The 20,908-nt window shown below is 42.3% G+C and overlaps 1 protein-coding gene across 1 annotated transcript in view; it reads right to left on the bottom strand.

The window, feature by feature from the left end:
- Window positions 1-20,908, bottom strand: part of LOC126252317 (carbonic anhydrase-related protein 10) — a 788,385-nt gene that overhangs the window by 543,000 nt on the left and 224,477 nt on the right. Inside the window, exon 4 of the mRNA XM_049953202.1 lies at window positions 4,386-4,481. Coding sequence (XP_049809159.1) covers window positions 4,386-4,481 — 96 coding nt within the window. The remainder of the gene's footprint in view (window positions 1-4,385; window positions 4,482-20,908) is intronic.

Raw genomic sequence — 20,908 nt, 5'->3', positions numbered from 1 at the left:
TACCTGTGAACCCGTGTCAATGGCCCTCTGAGTCTCTTGGACGAATAGCGCGAGCTGGGTTTCGCACGACGGTCTTTTTCGAAACCCATGCTGATTCCTACAGAGTAGCTTTCTAGTCTCCAGAAAAGTCATTATACTCGAACATAATACGTGTTCCAAAATTCTACAACTGATCGACGTTAGAGATATAGGTCTATAGTTCTGCGCATCTGTTCGACGTCCCTTCTTGAAAACGGGGATGACCTGTGCCCTTTTCCAATCCTTTGGAACGCTACGCTCCTCTAGAGACCTACGGTACACCGCTGCAAGAAGGGGGGCAAGTTCCCTCGGGTACTCTGTGTAAAATCGAACTGGTATCCCATCAGGTCCAGTGGCCTTTCCTCTTTTGAGCGATTTTAATTGTTTCTCTATCCCTCTGTCATCTATTTCGATATCTACCATTTTGTCATCTGTGCGACAATCTAGAGAAGGAACTACAGTGTTCCTCTGTGAAACAGCTTTGGAAAAAGACATTTAGTATTTCGGCCTTTAGTCTGTCATCCTCTGTTTCAGTACCATTTTGGTCACAGAGTGTCTGGACATTTTGTTTTGATCCACCTACCGCTTTGACATAAGACCAAAATTTCTTAGGATTTTCTGCCAAGTCAGTACATAGAACTCTACTTTCGAAGTCATTGAACGCCTCTCGCATAGCCCTCCTCACACTACATTTCGCTTCGCGTAATTTTTGTTTGTCTGCCAGGCTTTGGCTATGTTTATGTTTGCTGTGAAGTTCCCTTTGCTTCCGCAGCAGTTTTCTAACTCGGTTGTTGTACCACGGTGGCTCTTTTCCATCTCTTACGATCTTGCTTGGAACATACTCATCTAACGCATATTGTACGATGGTTTTGAACTTTGTCCCCTGATCCTCAACACTATCTATAGTTGAGACAAAACTTTTGTGTTGAGCCGTCAGGTACTCTGTAATCTGCTTTTCGTCACTTTTGCTAAACAGAAAAATCTTCCTACCTTTTTTAATATTTCTATTTACGGCTGAAATCATCGATGCTGTAACCGCTTTATGATCGCTGATTCCCTGTTCTGCGCTAACTGTTTCAAATAGTTCGGGTCTGTTTGTCACCAGAACGTCCAATATGTTATCGCCACGAGTCGGTTCTCTGTTTAACTGCTCAAGGTATTTTTCAGATAAAGCACTTAAAAAAATTTCACTGGATTCTTTGTCCCTGCCACCCGTTATGAACGTTTGAGCCTCCCAGCCTATATCCGGCAAATTAAAATATCCACCCAGAACTATAACATGGTGGGAAAATCTACTCGAAATATTTTCCAAATTATCCTTCAGGTGCTCAGCCACAATAGCTGCTGAGCCAGGGGGCCTATAGCGACATCCAATTACCATGTCTGAGCCTGCTTTAACCGTGACCTTCACCCAAATCATTTCACATTTCGGATCTCCGTCAATTTCCTTCGATACTATTGCACTTTTTATCGCTATAAACACGCCTCCCCCTTCACTGTCCAGCCTGTCTCTGCGGTATACATTCCAATCTGAGTTTAGGATTTCATTACTGTTTACGTCTGGTTTCAGCCAACTTTCTGTCCCTAGTACTATATGGGCGTTGTGACCGTTTATTAATGAGAGCAGTTCTGGGACCTTTCTATAGACGCTCCTGCAGTTTACTATTAGCACATTAAAATTGTTATTCCCTGTTGCATTTTGCCTACTCCTACCTTGCCGCGTCTCAGGAGGCGTCTTGTCGGGCCTAGGGAGAGAATTCTCTAACCTAAAAAACCCCCATGTGCACTCCACACGTACTCCGCTACCCTTGTAGCCGCTTCCGGCGTGTAGTGCACGCCTGACCTATTCAGGGCCGCACTATCCTGTCTTAATCATAATACGTGATTTCTGTGCCCCCTAAATGTTAAGACGACAGAGCTGTGTCGTACTTCTTATGAGTAGAGATCTTCCAGTGTATTAACATTAGACTCAATAAATTTGTAGCATAAGAACTGCTAGGATTATACACTGAGGCAACGCAAGTCATGGGATACCTCTTAATATCGTGTCGGATCTTCTTTCGGCCGGCGTAGTGCAGCAACTGGACGTGGCATGGACTCAACAAGTAGTTAGAAATCCCCTACGGAAATATTGAGCCAGATCGTTTCCAAGTAGCCAAACATAAACATTTCCAGTCAGTGATCAGTTCAGTTGGATCAGAGGACCCAGTCTTCTCCATGTAAACACAGATTACACCATAATGGAGCCCCAAGCAGTTTGCTCAGTGCCTTGTTGACAACTTGAGCCCATGGCATCGTGAGGTCTGTGATTCACTCAAGCCTTACCATCCGCTCTTACCAACTGAAACCAGGACCCGCCTGACGAGGCCATGCTTTTCCAGCCGTCTAGGGTCCAGCCGATGTCACAAGCCCAGGACAGGCGCAGCAGCCGATGTCTTGCTGTTACCAAAGGCAGTCGCCTCGCTCGTCTGCTGCCATAGCCCATTAACACCAAATTTTGCCGCACTATCCTATCAGACACGTTCGTCCTACGTCCCACACTGAGAGGGAATGCCTGAAATTTGGTATTCTCGTCACACACTTGATCTGCGGATCTCGAAACATTGAATTGCCTAACAATTTCTGCAATAGTATGTCCCATGCGTCTAGTTCCAACCATCACTCCGCGTTCAAAGTTTGTTAATTCCCTTCCTGCAGCCATAATCGCGCCGGAAACCCTTTCACATGAATCACCGGAGTACAAAAGACAGTTCCACCAATGCGCTGCCCTTTATACCTTGTGTATGTGAAGTTACCGCCATCTGTGGAAATCGCTTTCCAATGACTTTTATCACCTCAGAGTGTACTTTTGGAAAACAGTTCCTTCGAAGGCAAAGTTTTTAGTGAACCTTCAGGTAAGCAGAGTGAGTTCTGGAAGATTCCCCTACAGCTTTCACTTCATTCTCTGAAAGAATTCAAAGATTTTCTAATCACCGAACAAGCGTTGGGCCATTTGATTCTACTGTCGTTTATAATTATATTGTACCAAACGCGTCGCCAAAGTAGTACCGGTAGCGCCTTATCACTTCTAATCCCGTAACCTCGTCAGACTATTCAGGAATATCGATAGTCGCTTCAAGAGTAAACCGTGTAAAAGTGGAGTTAAATACGTAAATAATTACTCATTTACATAAATAATCAAAATATTTTTCAGCCTCACTTCATTACGACTATTACAAGGTAGTTGATAGACGAATCAAATTAAAATATAAGTTCTTTTAATTTTAAGTAGAAGGAAACTTCGAACAAACCGTACTAGATTGCGTGTGAGTGTTAAATTCAGTGGTGCATTTGTAGTAAGTAGTACTGACAGCCTAATAACATTTTCCATTCACTTACCGTTGTAAGCCGAACTGTTTTAGAGATCAAAATAAAAAGATTTCCGAATATTCTAGTGCATGCAAGTAATGAACCAAACCGATTTGCGTAAGTTCGGTAAGAGTCAAATGGCTAGTTTAAATTTAATGGCAGTGAAAGCATTTACTACAGAATTCGACGATAATATATCACAGCAAGCCAGCAGCAAATAAATCTGTCAGTTAAAGTGACTTAGTCATTATTTGTGTTGTGGATACGTCACTTCAGTGAGAATCGGAATGAATGGTGTTCGTGGGACGTATTAATAACTGACAGTGTATCAAACGAGACTGCCAGACAGAAATGTCTTGCTAATGGACGAGCCACTGCCACACAATATCCTGCTTCACAGACGCCAGTTACTGCTCCCTTTTAACACATCCATATGGGTTTGCCATTCGCCGTCGTTCACACGCTCTACCAACATTACCGAACAGCAACATTTTAACCGATAAGACAGGAGACTCGTGGCACCAGTACAGCGTGACACGAGAGACGAAACTCTAGACTGAACAGTGATACACAACTCGGCTCTCCTGATAGCGGGAGGGACTGCGACAAGTATAGTATAACATTGCGGTAGTTAAGATGATAATCAGCGGTCGGCACAGAAACAGTTTAGTTATCTCTTTGGTCGCACTTCTCACTTAAACATCTACGTAATACCTATTTCAGAACAAAGTTTGAACCGGTGAAGAATTGTTTGCCAGTATTCCAAAGCAAATACACTCTTGTTAGAAAAATGCACTTTTCTCAGGCTGTCGTTCTGTGTTTCTTATTATCTTGATATAATAAATTGGCCATAGACAAACTCAAAAGAAATTTATTTTCTGGAACTGCAATAACAGTAGAATTCCACAAAAGCAGTTGAGAAGTATTACGCGAAAAAATACTTTTTAGTGAAACCTATTACCAAGCAAACTCTTTCCGTAAGATGAGAGTTCTTAAAAGAAAAATTGAACATTACGTACCTGGAGCAGCAGAGAGATGGCTACTATGCCCTGAGCTTTGTGTAAGGCCTCCGAGAAATTGGAGTACAGCTGTGAGTTGAAGCCGAAGATCTGAATCTGAAACATAGACCAGCGAAAAGGAGGTTAGAAACTGCATATGTAAATGTGTAGGACAGCGAGAGGAGTGTATAGAGTAAAAGAAAAGTGTCACATGGTCATGCAATTACTGAAATCGGGAAGAAGCAGTAATTCTCACTGGTGAATTTAGTAGAAAATTTTGAGCCTACAAATATCTTAATTTGACTATATGGATTTACACTGAATGAAATACAAATGAGATGTCTTATGATGTTCCACGACGGATGAAGCTTGGTTACAGCGACTTTTGAGCAGTGTGAGGAACTTTATAACAGTGATGATATAACGTTATTCAAAGCCATTCGGCTCCTTTTTACAGTCTCTTTACTAATATTACCGTCTTCCACGTCAAAACTACACGATATATTTTCACCTAGTCTGAAGTAACCGCTAAAGATTTATCACTATAAGAGTCAAGCTTTATGAAGCGACGCGCTGTTGTTAATAGCCTAAACCAGGTTGGTTATCTGAAATCACTCAGGCCAAAATTTGGTATGCTTCGTTTAGCAGGTACGTACGATTTTTTCCTTGATGCCCACTGTAAAGGACCTAGGATTGTCTACGAAACGTTATACAGGGTACGAGGGAAATGAAAATCCCATTAAACCATTCAGACTGTACTCTGACATACATGCAGAAGACGTATGAGCTTTCAACGGATCTTTCAGATATGTCCGAAAGAACAGACACCATATCCATAAAAGTATATAGATCGGTTAATACCGGCCATGGCCTTCTTCTTCTGTGCAGATGCACAAATATTCCCCGAACTCTTATGGGACTTGGTAAGAATGTCTTCCACGAGTAATGAGTGCGTTGGGGCGGGACACAACGAATGTAGTGTGTGGACATACAAAGTGAGAATGTGGGTCTCACGTGAGGCGTGCGCGAGATAGTCCCTGCAGTCACTCGATCCTCTGTGCCCTCGGTGGCTCAGCTGGGTAGAGCGCCTGCCATGTAAGTAGGAGATACCGGGTTCGAGTCCCGGTCGGGACACACATTTTCACCTGTCGCCGTCGATATGTATCAACGCCTGCCAGCAGCTGAAGGTATTAATATAATTCTAATTTAGTTCTAGACGGCTGCAGGTCATCAATGGTGTCTGTTCTTTCGGATATGTCCGAAAGAAAAACACCATATTCGTATATCACCTAAGGATGTCCGTAAAACGAAGAATCGCGTTGTTGTTTTACTTCATTTCAGTTTAGAACAATCAATCCTATGGGGATGCTACTAGAATGAATGACGGCTTGATATCGTAAATTATTTGTTAAAAAAAACAAGTAGAGTGCAAAAAATTGTGTAAATACGAACTACACACGGTCGGATTCTGCCTACATGTAATTTCAGGGTTGGCAGAACATATTTTTCACTTTCTTTAAGCCACGCCCCGAGATGTTAGATGGACGCAAAGGCGGATGGCGCAGATTAGCAGCGAGAAACAGAAGATCGACACCCTGTCTGGCCACTTTTAGAGAAGAACTCAGTGGACAAGCAAGTGGAACTCAACACTTTTGGTCTGAGTGTTTTCCCATCTACCAAACTGGAGTGCGCATGTCACCTATTGAAGTATTGATAGCAGATTTACTGCACCGATGATCTGCTCGTTGGTGCGTTGACCGCTGTGCAGACGATGAATTTGGAGTACCTGCAATTCTCTGCCCACACAGTGTACGCAGTAGGGTTGAAATTACGTCACTAGCAACGAACAGAAATTCGACCTAAGGATACTCACGTAAGGAAGCGCCTCGGTGGGAGTCAGATTCCACAGAGAGCTAAATAATCGTCACTTGAGTAAACGGAATAACAATTGCGTTCACATGGAAACGACTTCACGCCCTCCTTCTGTCGCAAGCAACACTTCTCAGAACCTACCCGCCAGATTGTCTGCTGAAACTCTCGCCAGCGAAATCTCTCGGTCGGTCCCTGGAGGAAAATATCTTCAGTCTGTCACTGCAGGAAAGTGCCTCTCCTCGTCATACCCTGCTACCTCCTCGACACATGGCATCTATGTCTGTGCTCAGGCGAGGAATCCCAGTGACTGTTACAAAAACGTTACCTCCCACGCCACTACATGGGCCATGAATATGCCAGCCAATCACCTGAAGCTCACGCTCCTTCCACAAGTTTTTCTGGGAGTTCCCGTTTCCCTGATTACAGCTTTAGCATTCTGCCAATCAAATACGCGTGTCTGCTGCTCGATGAGAAGCATGTCGTAGCGCTTCCCATTAGAAGATTCCCCGGAGGTCAGCTCACGACCTTCGCTTATCACCCAGTGCTTTCCTTCACACTGAAAGGATGTCTTTTAGTCTTATTCCGCACCCAAAGCTCTTTCTCCAGCTATTCTATTCTGAATTAATTTCTGTTCCACCAGCCTGCAACTTCCCATGCTGACTGTTTGCACTATGAGGGAGGGGGTATGCGCCATCGATAATTGCAAATCACCACCTACCTCTGCTCTCTCTCAGCGCAGTAAATCTCAGCCCCTGCCCCTGAAGAACACGACAAGTCTCTTCCTTCTTTAGCCAACAGTGGCTTCTGAGGAACGTGTGGCCCACGTTGCTCTTTTTGCCATTGCTCAGCTGTAATTAACTCCCACACATTCAATACTACAGAAATTGTTAGTATGTGATACTATCCAGCATCACCCAGTGAAACGGTTAATAATCTGATTGTGCATCGTAAATAAGGATCCCATATAAATATAAATCGAAAAGAATATACACAATATTAAGTGTATGGTGGCAAAAACTTTCCACCTTACAAACTTATGAGGGAACCTCCCTAGACTATGGATTATTATTTCATGATTTTTAATATAAAGAATGACATATCAGCAGCTGCCAAATTTATCGCCTGTAAGTGGTCAGCATGTGTAACAGCCATAATGGGGACCCAGGAACGATCCTGGTTATGGCAAGGATTTTTTCATGGCGGGAGGACTGCAGTATGGTACACTCAGGCTCGTGTGACAAATTAGGAAAGCTACATAAAACAATCAGATTGTTATCAACCGTTAAGGGAGTGATGTACTGGCTGGCTACGTGTCATCGATGCCACATCCAATGACGCTATCGGTAGAGATGGTATGGAGGTCGGACTTGGCAGTAGGTCTGCAGCACGTGGACTTCAGGGCAGGACTGGAAACGTTTGTTTTCAGTCTCACACATTGGCAGTTGTAAATCTGTACCGTGCAAATTTCGAAGCATTTTTGACGTCATGGGATGGAACGAAAAATTAAAAAAAACTTCTCAATGCATTTTAAATGTTGGCATTCACATAGATCGCCCACGGAACAGAACACAATCGGACTTCGATATCACCGACTCCTGGGGAGAAAGTTCTTGCTAATAGAAGATGTGCCACAACTCTATAATTTTCACAGGTTTCCAGAAATAATAACTAATTTCGGTCAATTAATGGTAATCTTCAATTTGTACATAAAAAACTTCACTGAGTGTCTATTTACGTAGATAACACGTATTCAATTTAAAAGAAACTTGGAATTCTCTGAATTGTACTTGATTAATCTAAAGTTGTAGAAGTAAAATCTTGCGTATTAAAATTATGTGGTATGAAACGCTGCACAAAACTAATTGCCAAGCCACTCCCCCTCTCACAAAATCCCCAAACGTCACCCATCATCCACCACACATGGATCTGTAGTGTACAAAGTAAAATCAGTAAAATTTCCAATACCACCAAATATTGTTATAAGTTTGGTATATTGCTGTTACTTTTGTTTTACAGCATATTACTGTGATATTTTATAATTTTTTATGCTTTTGTCAACTCGTAATTAATGAGGTATGATAACACACTCTTGCCATTCGCAGAAGATGGCGGGCTTAACTCTTGCAAACTTCGGCCTCTTGTTCTGTTGAGCCAATGTTAACGTATTACGTCAGAATAAATGAGCATGAGGAGAATTCCGACAAAGTTTGTGGCATGACTCCTCCAAGACGGCCACAAGTAACGTAGCTTGGACGTCTGCAGGGAACTAAAACAGCTGCATCAGTACGACGGAGTTTTCTTCCTAACGAAAATTGTGTTTATGGCTAAGACCCAGAAACTAAGAAGTAGTCATCCTAGTGGAAGAATCCTTCTTAATTTCGGCCAGAAAAACTTGACATTCAAGAGCTACTTAAATTCCCTTTTGACCTGTTATCTATATTGACGGCATTCAATACGAGTTCTTCTTCCCTCCTGGTCAGAAGGTCAATTAAGAATTCTATTGCGACGTTCTAAGCGACGGTGAGAGGGCTTTAAGAGAAAACGTCCATAGAAATGGCATAGGAACGACAGTGGACGCTGCGGAGCCGAAAATGTCTTACATTACTCAGGAAGTGGCGTAAAAAATGATGCAGTTATTCCCCATCCACCTTAATCTACAGATGTAGTTTCCGTGGAATTCTTTCTCGACACCAAGATAAAAACCATAGTGAAGGGGAGAAGATTTGATACGGTAGAGGAGGCAGAAGCGGAAACACAGAGCCAACTGAACATCTGAACAAAGAATAAATTCAAGATCCGTTTCAGACGTGGCACGAACTTTGCTATCGGTGTATTCGCTCCCGAGGGGACTACTCTGAAGGTTGAAAGTTGCCTGTTAGATAGTCACTTTCAATTTTTCAATAACTCTCCTTCAGTAACTCGTGGACTCGTCTTTGTTGATACTTCGCAAAGATGTTTCTGTAAGCAGAATCGTTACATGCATAATAGTTCTTTGAAGTAGCTTTCTGAGACGGTTAGCGGAAGTTTTCGGTCGTGACCTTCAGGAGTCTGTACTGTCAGTGGGTTAGAAGACTACCCATGTGAATATTTGTGAAATACACACTTGTTTGTGGGCGATTAGGATGGTAGGTGGTGGACTGGAGTTCGATGCGGCGGCAGTAATACTGGTGAGATACGTCCATTTACCGCGGTGATTCGAAACGGTTGCTCATATATAAGGTTTTCTATTAAATCATTAGTTCAGTGCTCGTATTCTACGGCTCAGAGTTTCACTAATTTCGTGGTCTACACTGGTTATGAATTTCGGAAGTGAACGTTATCAATCCGCTTGGAGATGCAAATGTTTCCTGTCTTGTGAACTTAATAGGCTTGAGTCTGCTTACAGAATGGTGTTCCCGTTGTTTAATCCGAAACACTACGCAGGCAGTTCATTCACTCTCAGCTTCAGTTTATTCTATGATTTTGCTGAAGCTCATGCAACTTCATGGGATCGAATGTATATAATTGCTAGGCGCTTCAGTCTGGAACCGCGCGACCGCAATGGTCGCAGGTTCGAATCCTGCGTCGGGCATGTATGAGTGTGATGTCCTTAGGTTAGTTCGGTTTAGGTAGTTCTAAGTTCTAGGGGACTGATGACCTCAGATGTTAAGTCCCGTAGTGTTCAGAGCCATTTATGATTGCTACTATACGTTACTTACTTTGGTGGTGGGTTTTGGTTTTGGATACCAAATGTCTTGCATATTATGTTCATTTGATTTTGAACCAGTCATCCAAACTAACTGCGGGGGCACCGAGATGACTAAAGTCGAGATACTCACAGAGGTCCAGTGTGCTTACAGAATGGAAGTGAAACGTGATAGATGATCTAATGGCGCTGTGAATGCCAGAAAGTTGTATAGAAATGTTTCCATATATAATAGATTAGGAACGGGACGTGGGCAGATAAGATCAACAAGTAAGAAAGGAACTGACTTTAATATCGATTACCGCTACGCAATTTGCCCAATACTAGCATCGGAGGCATCGGAGGCGTCGACGAGCACTTCTCCTGAAATCTGAGCAAAGTGTTCCTTCATACTAGCCTTCAGATCAGGTAGAGACAGAACGTGTCCCTGCTACAAAATGCATTCTTTTAGATATCCCCAGAGCCAAAAGTCGCAAGGATTCAGATCAGGTCATCTTGCAAACCATGAAACTGGAAAAACTCTGGAAATTACACGTTCGTGGATCTTTCACAGGGCGAGCGACATGAGGTGTTGCTTCATCCGATATGAAAACTGTGTTTTCCACGCAACTGGGCCCTTCCAAAGCACGAATCAGCTGCTACACCTAACAGGTCCCCTGCCTGTATTTTCCTCAAAGAACAACTGACCGAGAATAAACTTGTTTGTGAAACCTCATCACACAATCACATACGGTGAGTGCAATGGCTCTTCGTGCACAACACGTGGTTTATCAGTACCCACAATGCAGCAGTTCGCGTCTTCACTGCATCCTATAGTGTCAAATTTACATTGTCATTTCGCAGAATATTGCCTGGCTACGTGTCATCAAACCAAGGGAGATGAGGCAGTGGTTAGCACAGTCGACTCGCATTCGAGAGGACGACGGTTGAAACCCGTGTCCGCCCATCTAGATTTATGTTTCCCGTGATTTCCCTAAATCGCTCCAGGCCAGTGCCGGGTTGGTTTCTTTGAGAGAGCACGGCCGACTTCCTTCCGCATCCAAGACGCTATCCGACTTTGTATTTCGTCTCTGATCACATCGATGTCGACGCGACGTTAAACACAACTTCCTCCCTGTTTTTTACGTGTCATCAACTTCGATCGGGGCCGGAAACTGGAGAGAAAATTCCGAAAGCAGCTGCGTTTGCGTTTCAGTTGCTGGACCGTCTGGAGCTTGTAGGAGTAGCAGTGTAAAATACACCTCAAATCCTCTGTTAACCATGGGACGGACAATTCTCGCGACATTGCACGAGCACTAACGTCTACCACTACTCGCAACACATGCTGCATGCTCATTTACAGCAACAGCGACCTTGTCAATAGCTGCCACCGAGATAGGACGACTTTCTCTTCCAGGCGCCACACCAAGCTCACCCATGTTTTCTAATTTCATTACCTTTTCACCAGTATATTTTTTAAACAATCGGACCTTTCAGTCGGCGGTACTCTCTCACTGAAGCACTGTAATCGCTGCATTTCACATAACACTGTCACAGTAACATCGCACGGTCTCTCTTCTGGATAGCCCCACTGTTCACGCACGTCATGGCGTGTCAAATGACAGTGTGGATGTCATGCCGTCATAATAGTGTACAGCGCCAGATTTGCACCTGGAGACCACAATTTGAAGTAAACTTTTTTCCAGAGTGAAGCAGGTCTGCATTAAAGCGTTTGCAAACCTACCAAGTTTCGCTGAGATACAACAATTACAGCCCACACAGTACTCTATGAGTAGCTACTCCTTAATTATAATTACTCGGTACTTCACGTTACTATTTTCAAAATTCAGTTTCTGCATTTTCGAGTACGTACTTGCATATTCTTTGTCTTTCGTGACCACTTGTCACAACCTGCCACATCTATCTCAACTAACTGTCGAACAGTGTACAATTATCCAAGCATTTAACATCTCTGATAGTTACATCTATTTATAACATACGTATCCCTTTGTTATGGATGGTGATCTTCGCAGAGAAGGAAGGTACGTCTCTACGACGGTAGCTGAGTGAAGCGTATTTGTTCATGTTGCACACACTAAATTACATAAAGTATTACTTTGGTATGGCTACCATCATCTGGCAACTTACGCATACTCAAACATTTCTAACGGCAACTTCATTGAAATAACTCTAAGTCGAACTGCTGCCAGCTATTCTCGTTCCATATATGAGTATTGTGACTATATTACGGAGCCTCGATCTCAATTGCACAGTGATCGGCTATAAGGTGTTCACTATTATACTTTGATAGTTTCAGGAGGTTCTTACGAGCGATTTTCATATTCATTGGTGTTGTATTATTCATTACTATTGCTGTCATCTATTTTACTGTGCAGTTTATGTTAGCGTAAGTTTCTCTTTTAACTCCCTTTCCATTAACGTAGTGAGACTGAGCCGTGGTGTGGCTCGCATTGGTGCCGTGTGTAGCTTTCTGCCATACCGTATCGTTTAGTTGGCATGGTTGCATTGTTGGTCTTCTGCTTGTGTTCACTGGCGCCACTCCATTTCGTAAGCGTTGCCTGTCTACTAGTGCCAGCAGCGGCGCTTATCGATATGTAGTTCTGCCGCCCTATCTCTGGGGCGACCTCGTGCTTCTTCCGTGTGGTGTGAGTGTGGAGTTCGGTTGGAGACGCAGGAGCAGCGAGGTCCGCTCAGAACGACACCACTCCAGGACCGCTGGCGGCGTTTATGGACTGCCGGATCGAAGGGCAGTAGTCACGAGGGTGCACGACCTCGTCGAAACCGGATGCTGCATGTTTAAGTTGAGGGCATTGCGATTTGCGTAGAGGAACCTCCACCATTGTGAAATCTCGCTATTCTCCAGAGACGTCGGTTCGTGTGAGTGCTCGTAGTGTCGCCAAGGAGAAAAGCAGCGAGTGGACTACCTGGGGAAGGCGGATCTGATTAGTCTTCCTGAGCTTCTAGTTACTATTTACTATTTTCAGTTTCTTACATTGTTAAGTACAATCAGCGGTACTTTTCTGTCTTGTGGCCTCTAACGCCCCAGTTACCTGCCCTGGGGGTTGGTGTATGTAACGGCAGAGTACATTTACTCGTCTTGACGCCGCTGTCCGGTGACACGTGTAAGTTTGACAGCTTCTTGATTGTAGGTTGGGTGCCGTTCTTTTACCTTAGTGGCAGTCATTCCTTCTTGTTCCGGACGCCCTAAGCACAGTATTCTGTGGGCAGAGCCCAGACCGCCGGTTCCGGCTTTGGCGTAAATTTTACATCTTGCACTGGTTTTATTGCATGTCAGGTAGCCTCACTAAGATTATCATTAGTGGCTCGTTAGACTGCCACTAGTCCGAGTTACCATATTGTGACCTGAATGCAAATCTTGGATGCCTTTCTCTTCGCTCGCGAAAGTGTTTTTGGTCTGACCTACTCAGAGGTCGAGTCCTGGAGCACCGTCTGTCACTGGCCCTTGTGTTTTTTTTAGTTATCATCATTTGTCTCACCTGTCTGGTGACCTTTTATTAACTTTTGCTACCCCATTCACCATTTGACAGTATATTTGTTAAATTTTTTATAATTGCTATTTTGGCGTTAAAGGCCTTCAACGGTGATTGTGGTTATTTGCTTTAAAATTCTGATTGCGACCACATTGGGTTGTTTTCAAAAATTATTTGCTGTCTGTATTTTATGTATGTTTGCAATTTTTTTAAAATAATTGCCATTTTGGCCGTTAAAGGCCGTCAGCCGTAATTGTGGTTACTTGCCTTAAAAATCTGATTGTTACAACACTGGCTTGTCTCCAAAATTTTTGGCTGTCCGTATTTTATGTATTTGTTAAATTTTAAATAATTGCCATTTCTTGCGTTAAAGGCCTTCAGTCGCGATTGTGGCTACGTGCGTTAAAAGTCTGATTGCCACCTCATTGACTTGTTTTCAAAAATTATTTATTAAAATAAATGAGTGAAATTGCAAAACAAACCAATAGTAATTGATTCGGGCCCCATCCACAATCGTAACCCAATCCTGCCTTCCTTAATTACCAGGTTTCAGTGACAGCGTTTATCAACTGATTATTTCTGTGCTGAATTTCTTTATAACAGCGCTTGATGGTTCTACCTGCAATTATAGGTCAAATTCAATTTATTCCATAGTAAATATGCGTCAATATTTTAAGAAAAGTCATGAAATTTTCCAGAAGTATGAATGTCCTGAAGAAATAAATAGTGCAGATAATTAGGTTAAAAGAAATGGGCCATTGTCGAAAATGAGATAGAGAAGCCAGTCAGTGTATAAGATTCCATAACAATTAAGCTAAATGACAGTGTTGTGACTGATAATTCACAATTTTCAAGTACTTTTGACAATCGCTCTCTCAACGTAGCAACAAATATGGGATTAAATGGTTCAGTTGAAGAAGCAAGAGAATATATTAAAAGCATCATCCCACAAAATTTTAAGCAACAAGAAATAGCACCAACATCCTTCACTGAAATTAGTACTGCTTTAGATATTGTAAAAGGCGAAAGCTCGTGTGGGGTTGGTGGAACTTCCAACATAGTTCTGAAACATTGCTCCAACTTAATAATTGGCTCTGAGCACTATGGGACTTAACATCTATGGCCATCAGTCCCATAAAACTTAGAACTACTGAAACCTAACTAACCTAAGGACATCACACAACACCCAGTCATCACGAGGCAGAGAAAATCCCTGACCCCGCGGGGAATCGAACCCGGAAACCCGGGCGTGGGAAGCGAGAACGCTACCGCACGACCACTTCATAATTAATGTCCTTAGTGATATATGTTATGCATCCCTCGCACAGGGAATTTTTCCACACAGGCAGTTGTTAAACCACTTCAAAAGAAAGGTAACAAGACAGACTTAATAAATTATCAGTCAGATTCCTTACCAACATCTTTTTCCAAAATATTCGAAAAAGTAATGTACGGTAATCAACAGTAGACACAAACTTAAATGGAAACAACTTGCTTAGCATATCACAGTTTCGATTCCAGAATGGTTGCGTGACTGAGAATGTTATTTATACATTCAATTCATAAAATACTACAAGCCTTAAATAATTAAATGTCGCCAGTTGCTATCTTTTGTGATCTATCCACGGTGTTTAACTGTGTAGATCATGGTACTCTCTTAGAAAAACTCAAGTTTTATGAAACTTTATTTACAGCTAGTTTGAGTCATCTTAATAGAGTGTATGCAACAGGTTGTGCTGAATAATTCAGACAATGTCGGAAATGCGGAAAATTTTAGTGAATATGGGGAAAAATTTTTAGAAAAACCCACAATGTTCTATTTTGGGTGCACATCCACGTTAGATCTGCGAATGATCTACTTACCATTCAGCAAGCCCATTTGATACTTTTTGCAGATGATACTAGTGTTATAATAAATTTCATTATTTGCATTTTCGGTAACATGGTAGGTCTTGTAGGCGATGATGTCTCTGTCCACGAATGATTCCAGTCCAGACACGTTTGGAACACCTGTACCTCCTCGTACAATAGCCACTGTCAGCCATCCATTGCCATGGGTAAATGTATCGTTGATGTCAATGCTGAAGTTGAGTCTGCATCCACAGAATACTGCTGGTCCATCTAGAAGGGCGTGTGCAGTGACAGATTTAATTGTGTTCTTCTTCTTGTCTGCAGCGGACGTTGTCATTTCGACGTCTTCGATAGTTTTGTATATTGTCTGTCTTGCACGTCGCCGTTGTCCAAAGAATTATTAAGCGGTTCTCTGAAAATTCACTGTCCCTAAATCTTGATAAACACAATACAGTCAATTCTCTACAAGAAACAGTGTTACACCAGCAGTTGATGTAGCACGTCAGGAAGAGTCAGTAAACAGGGTAGAATGTTCCAAATTTCTTGGTGTATACATTGATGAAAACTGGGAACTGGAACAAGTAGGTTTCCAAGCTACTCAAACAATTATTACTTCAGTTACTTCTGCTTTTCGTATAACTGCTAATCCTGGAAACAAATGTATCAACCTCCTAACATTGTTTGCATATTTACAGTCCATAAGGTCCCAGCGAATAATGTTCTGGTGTGACTCATCACTTAGAAAGAGAGTACTAATTGCACAAAGGCCAGCATGAAGAATAATATGTCGTTTTCACTCATGGACTTCTATAGGTACCTCTTCAAGGAACCACACATATTAACTGCGCCGTCACAGTACCTATATTTACTAATGAACTTCGTTACAAAAATCCATGATAATTTGAGAAGAACAGTGATGTCCACTAAAGGGGAAAATTACTTTTATTGATCACTGTTAAAGCTGTCAGTGTCTCAGAAGGGAGTTCAATAGGCAGCAACAGAAATTTTTTATCATTAGGACAAGAACATAAAATGTCTGACAGGCACCAGAACCAGTTTTAAATACAATCTAAAATCATTTCTCCCGGACAGCTCCTGTTAGTCCACTGGTTTCTACTCCGGAATTGGTAGCTACTAAAACAAGAAATATTATGTGTAGCTGCATTTGTGGAATAAAAGTAATAATGTGCTCACTAATGCTAATACCAATTACGTATACATATCCTGTAAACTGACTCGTTCCACAGCATTTAGATATAGAAGTGTTCAAATGATCTATGAAACACGTATCTAATTAACTAGCTAAATAATGGTCTGACTAACGTACCTGGCAACTCGTGCATATTCAAATCTTTCGGAATGCATCATCGTTGAGCCGACATTAAGTCGAGCTGCGGCCAGTTATTCTATTTTCATATGTGAGTAGTTTGACTACTTTAAGTGGCCTCGATCCTCTTACACAGTAATCGATTACAGCGCGTTCATTATCAGACTTCGATAGTTTCGATAGGATTTAAGAAGTGATTTTTAAGTTAACTGGTGTTCTGTTATTCATAATATTGCTCCTATGTAGTAAACTGTGCGATTTATGTAAGCGTAAGTTGCTCATTTAATTCACTTTTCGTTATCGTAGTGCGACAGCGTTCACTAACTGATTGAGTGCTGAGTGTGTTTATAATAAGGCATAATTCCACTAATTCAGGGATTGGTAGTTTTACTTGAACCAGAAGTTCAGTCACGAATAGGGCATCCAGCTCAGAAGGTGGAGCATAAGATCAAGGTAATATTTTTAATTAATGTATTCCGGGAATGTTGGGATATAGCTTTGTAGAACAGAGCTTTTTCGGTTCTGCTAAGAAAGTTGCATGACACTTTACACGATCTCTGCAAGCGAGGCCGCCCTACTTGAGGAGAAGCCGCCCTGCTCCGCGTTGTCGCCAAGCAGCGTGCCACCCCCCGGCACAACCCGGCCGCCTCCTGCGCTACCCTCGCAAGCAGTTCACTCCAGAATTTTATTACCTCTCCTAACGAAATTGCGCGCCCGCCCGCGAGGCAACGCCGCCGAACAAGCGGTTTCCTATCGTTTACTCCCCCTACGCCTTCCCCCACCCTCACCCTCCGCCGCCCGCGCCTACAGGCCTGTGGCGGACGACCTGCCACACATGCGCCGTGATCCGATTTCAGTTTGGAACTTCGTCACACGGCGATTCACGCCCGCGCTGCCTCCCTTACACCCGCCGAGGACGCACCGCCTCTCGGTTGAGCAGAGCGGGATCCGATTTCCGAACGATATCGGAGTTTTTGATTTGCCTCCAGGGCTGCCTGTAATCAGTTTAAAATCTTGTTACAACAACTTAGTGGCTCAGCGAAAATAATAACAGTTTTTCGGGGAAAAAATTGCTTTAAAAGTATGTTCCAGTTCTGAGGCACAACTAAATGTGCGACTCTCAATAATCATTTGATGCCTCCACAAGGCCAAAGTACTACGACGCGTAGTCATAAACATTGAATTAGTAACTTTTTTTTTGGTAAATCAAGGCTTGTGCACATCTGTATTCTCACTTTATTAACGAACCAGTTTCGGTCAGAAACGAAACATCTTCAGGTAAAATGAGCCATCTGTATGATATAAAAGGCAATGTCCTGCGTCACTAACTCATCATCGCCCAGCCGAAACCGCTGAAGATAGAAACCTGAAATTTGTAGGTGGTGTAGATCTGCCATTGTAGGTGACTTTTAAGAAGGAATTTTTCAAAATTCCACCCCCTAAAATGGTGAAAAAATGTTCAAATGTGTGTGAAATCTTATGGGACTTAACTGCTAAGGTCATTAGTCCGTAAGCTTACACACTACTTAACCTAAATTATCGTAAGGACAAACACACACACCCATGCCCGAGGGAGGACTCGAGCCTCCGCCGGCATCAGCCGCACAGTCCATGACTGCAGCGCCTTAGACCGCTCGCGTAATCCAGCGCTAAAATGGTCAAATAGAGGGTGAAATTTTTTAGAAAAATGCCATTAATAAGGCAATTTTGAAGCTGGAAATACGAAATAAATATTTAATTTTTCTGTCAAAATAAAGACATACGTGTTTCGGTATTTTTGGAGATTCCAGGCATCAGTGGGTGCAATAGGGGGATGAAAGCTTGTATCGAAATATCTCATTATCAACGCAATTTTGAGTCAAATGTATGAAAATTTTTGTAACTGGCCTCCTGGTTAGAAATAAAAAATACGTGTTTCACTGCTTTTGGAAATGCAGCTCGTATGGGCGTGAGAGAGGACCTTACCGATTCAATGACTCATCATCGCCCAGCCCAAACCGCTAAGGAAAAAAAATTCATATTGGGAGAGGGTGTTTATTTTATACCGTAGGCGTCGTTTAATAAGGTTCAAAAATGGCTCTGAGCACTATGGGACTCAACTGCTGAGGTCATTAGTCCCCTAGAACTTAGAACTAGTTAAACCTAACTAACCTAAGGACATCACAAACATCCATGCCCGAGGCAGGATTCGAACCTGCGACCGTAGCGGTCTTGCGGTTCCAGACTGCAGCGCCTTTAACCGCACGGCCACTTCGGCCGGCGTTTAATAAGGTATTTTTCAAAATTCCACTCCTAAGAGGGTTAAATGAGGTGAAAGCTTTATAAAATATGTCACTTATAAGTAAGTTTTAAAGCTATAAAATTGGTAACTGGTTTCTTAGCCAGAAATAAAGAAACAGGCTTGTCAGAATGTTTCAAAATTCAATCACTAAGGGCGTAAAATATTAGGTGAAATTTATTTTTGAAACTAAATCATTATTAAATCATTATTATGTATGAAAACCACTATTTTATTTCTCGGTTAACTCCAAAGAAATATATATTAGGCGATGAAAGTTTCTATGGAAATACCGCCACAAGAACTAAGAAGGAATGATTAACGAAAACCCCGGTCTGCTGCTACCAGGATCCTTTTTGGTCAGAAGTACATTCGTCAAAGAACATGGTTCTATGGCCTCAATTAGCGTTAAGAGTTTGGAAGGTGTTGGAATTTATGAACAGCATAAATTTTTGATCAAATAAAAAAAATCTGTGAAGACAATACAGCCTACGCGAGCGAAGCAGCGAGCACTAAGCTAGTCCTTAATAAGGTGCGCGACAAGTCATAACTGTTAACAAGCATCATGCCATACACCAGCATGTTAAATCGAGCTATAGCACTGAAATACACACAGCACACGGTAGGTAGCTGCTTCGCCACGTTAGCTACTGTGTGAGAGCATTTCCAGAATGAGAACTAGGTGATTTTCGAGGTGGGGCATTTCCTGCACAGCGTAAATGGAAACCTCCACATCCATTGTGTCCTGCAAGTCTCCATTGTTCATCGTAGGGAAAAATGTGATGCATTGGAGAGTAAACGTGCTGAGAAGGTCCCCCACCAACTTTCGTGGTCCAGCTCGATGTTTTTCTAGGTGTCAATTAAAGTTGAATGAATGCCCTTCGTGCCCATCCGGAAAGTAGAAATTTACTTTTGCTGGGTGCAAACTGCCCTAATTTCCGTTGTAGATCCTCTTTTAATTCAATACACATTTGCCGTTGGCAAGGTCACTTCACTGAGCACAAAACGTTGTTATTCCACAAATTTCATTACGTATTCGCATAGTTGAAGGACAGGGCAAGAAACATTGAACACTGAAATCCGGCATCCGTAAATTGGTTTCCTGATATCGCTCCTGGTTCGTCACGTTGACACGCTAATACCTATCCTGGAAGTGCGAGATTAGCTACTGGACCTCAGATTCGACAATCCGTATTCCCGCTATGAAACGCTCTTTCAAATTTCAGTCTTGATTGGATTTGTTTGATTGCTAATTGATTTTTTACATGTGGCTCAACCCAATTTTTCCTAACAATACAAAAATGTTGAAAATATGGTACGTTAAAAAAAATACACTCCTTTTTACTCATTGCAAAATTCTTATTTCTACATACTTCATTTGCAATTTTCACTAAGAAGAAACAATTTTCATTTACTTTTACGGAAACGTGCTTCAGTACCAAATGGTATATTGCAACAACTGCAAACGTTTATGTTGGACATGCCTCAACAGTTGCCAAGCAAAGAAACAAAAATTATGCCTTCATTTGTGGGAGCGGCTTATGGTTGCATTGCGCTATCGATGATACCAACGTCTTCCATGTGTCTGGCAACAGAGGCCGGATGTACAAAAACTTTAGCTCCCACTGATATTTCTTAGGGTTAGCTACGGCGTATTTAGAACTGTGCGATGATACGAGGATGGTCACCTTCCTTCCCCTTCCACAAAGTGGCAACAGTCCAGTCGTTGCACTAAAATCGAAGTTCCCCCTTTCCGGCTTATATTGCTCTTCCATCGTTTGAAAAATCCATGTAATATTATGTCTCCCTATGTCAACAGAACAGATTCAAGTTTTTCAGTGTGGTGATAAAATTATGAAATGATATCGCACAGAATACATTAAGTTTTGATAAAATTTCGGAATGCTACGTCAATGCAAATCTTGATTAAGGCCGACGAATGGTTGTTCACCTAGAGGAATTTTGATAAGGTGTTTTTGTAAGACAATGGAATTGTTGCCAACAATAAGACAGAGACTGATAAACGTTCATAGCTTCAAT

Source organism: Schistocerca nitens, chromosome 4 (assembly GCF_023898315.1).
Source record: "Schistocerca nitens isolate TAMUIC-IGC-003100 chromosome 4, iqSchNite1.1, whole genome shotgun sequence".
NCBI lineage: Eukaryota > Metazoa > Arthropoda > Insecta > Orthoptera > Acrididae > Schistocerca > Schistocerca nitens.
The sequence above is the reverse complement of the archived record's forward strand: the minus strand, read 5'-3'. Positions and strand labels throughout refer to the sequence as shown.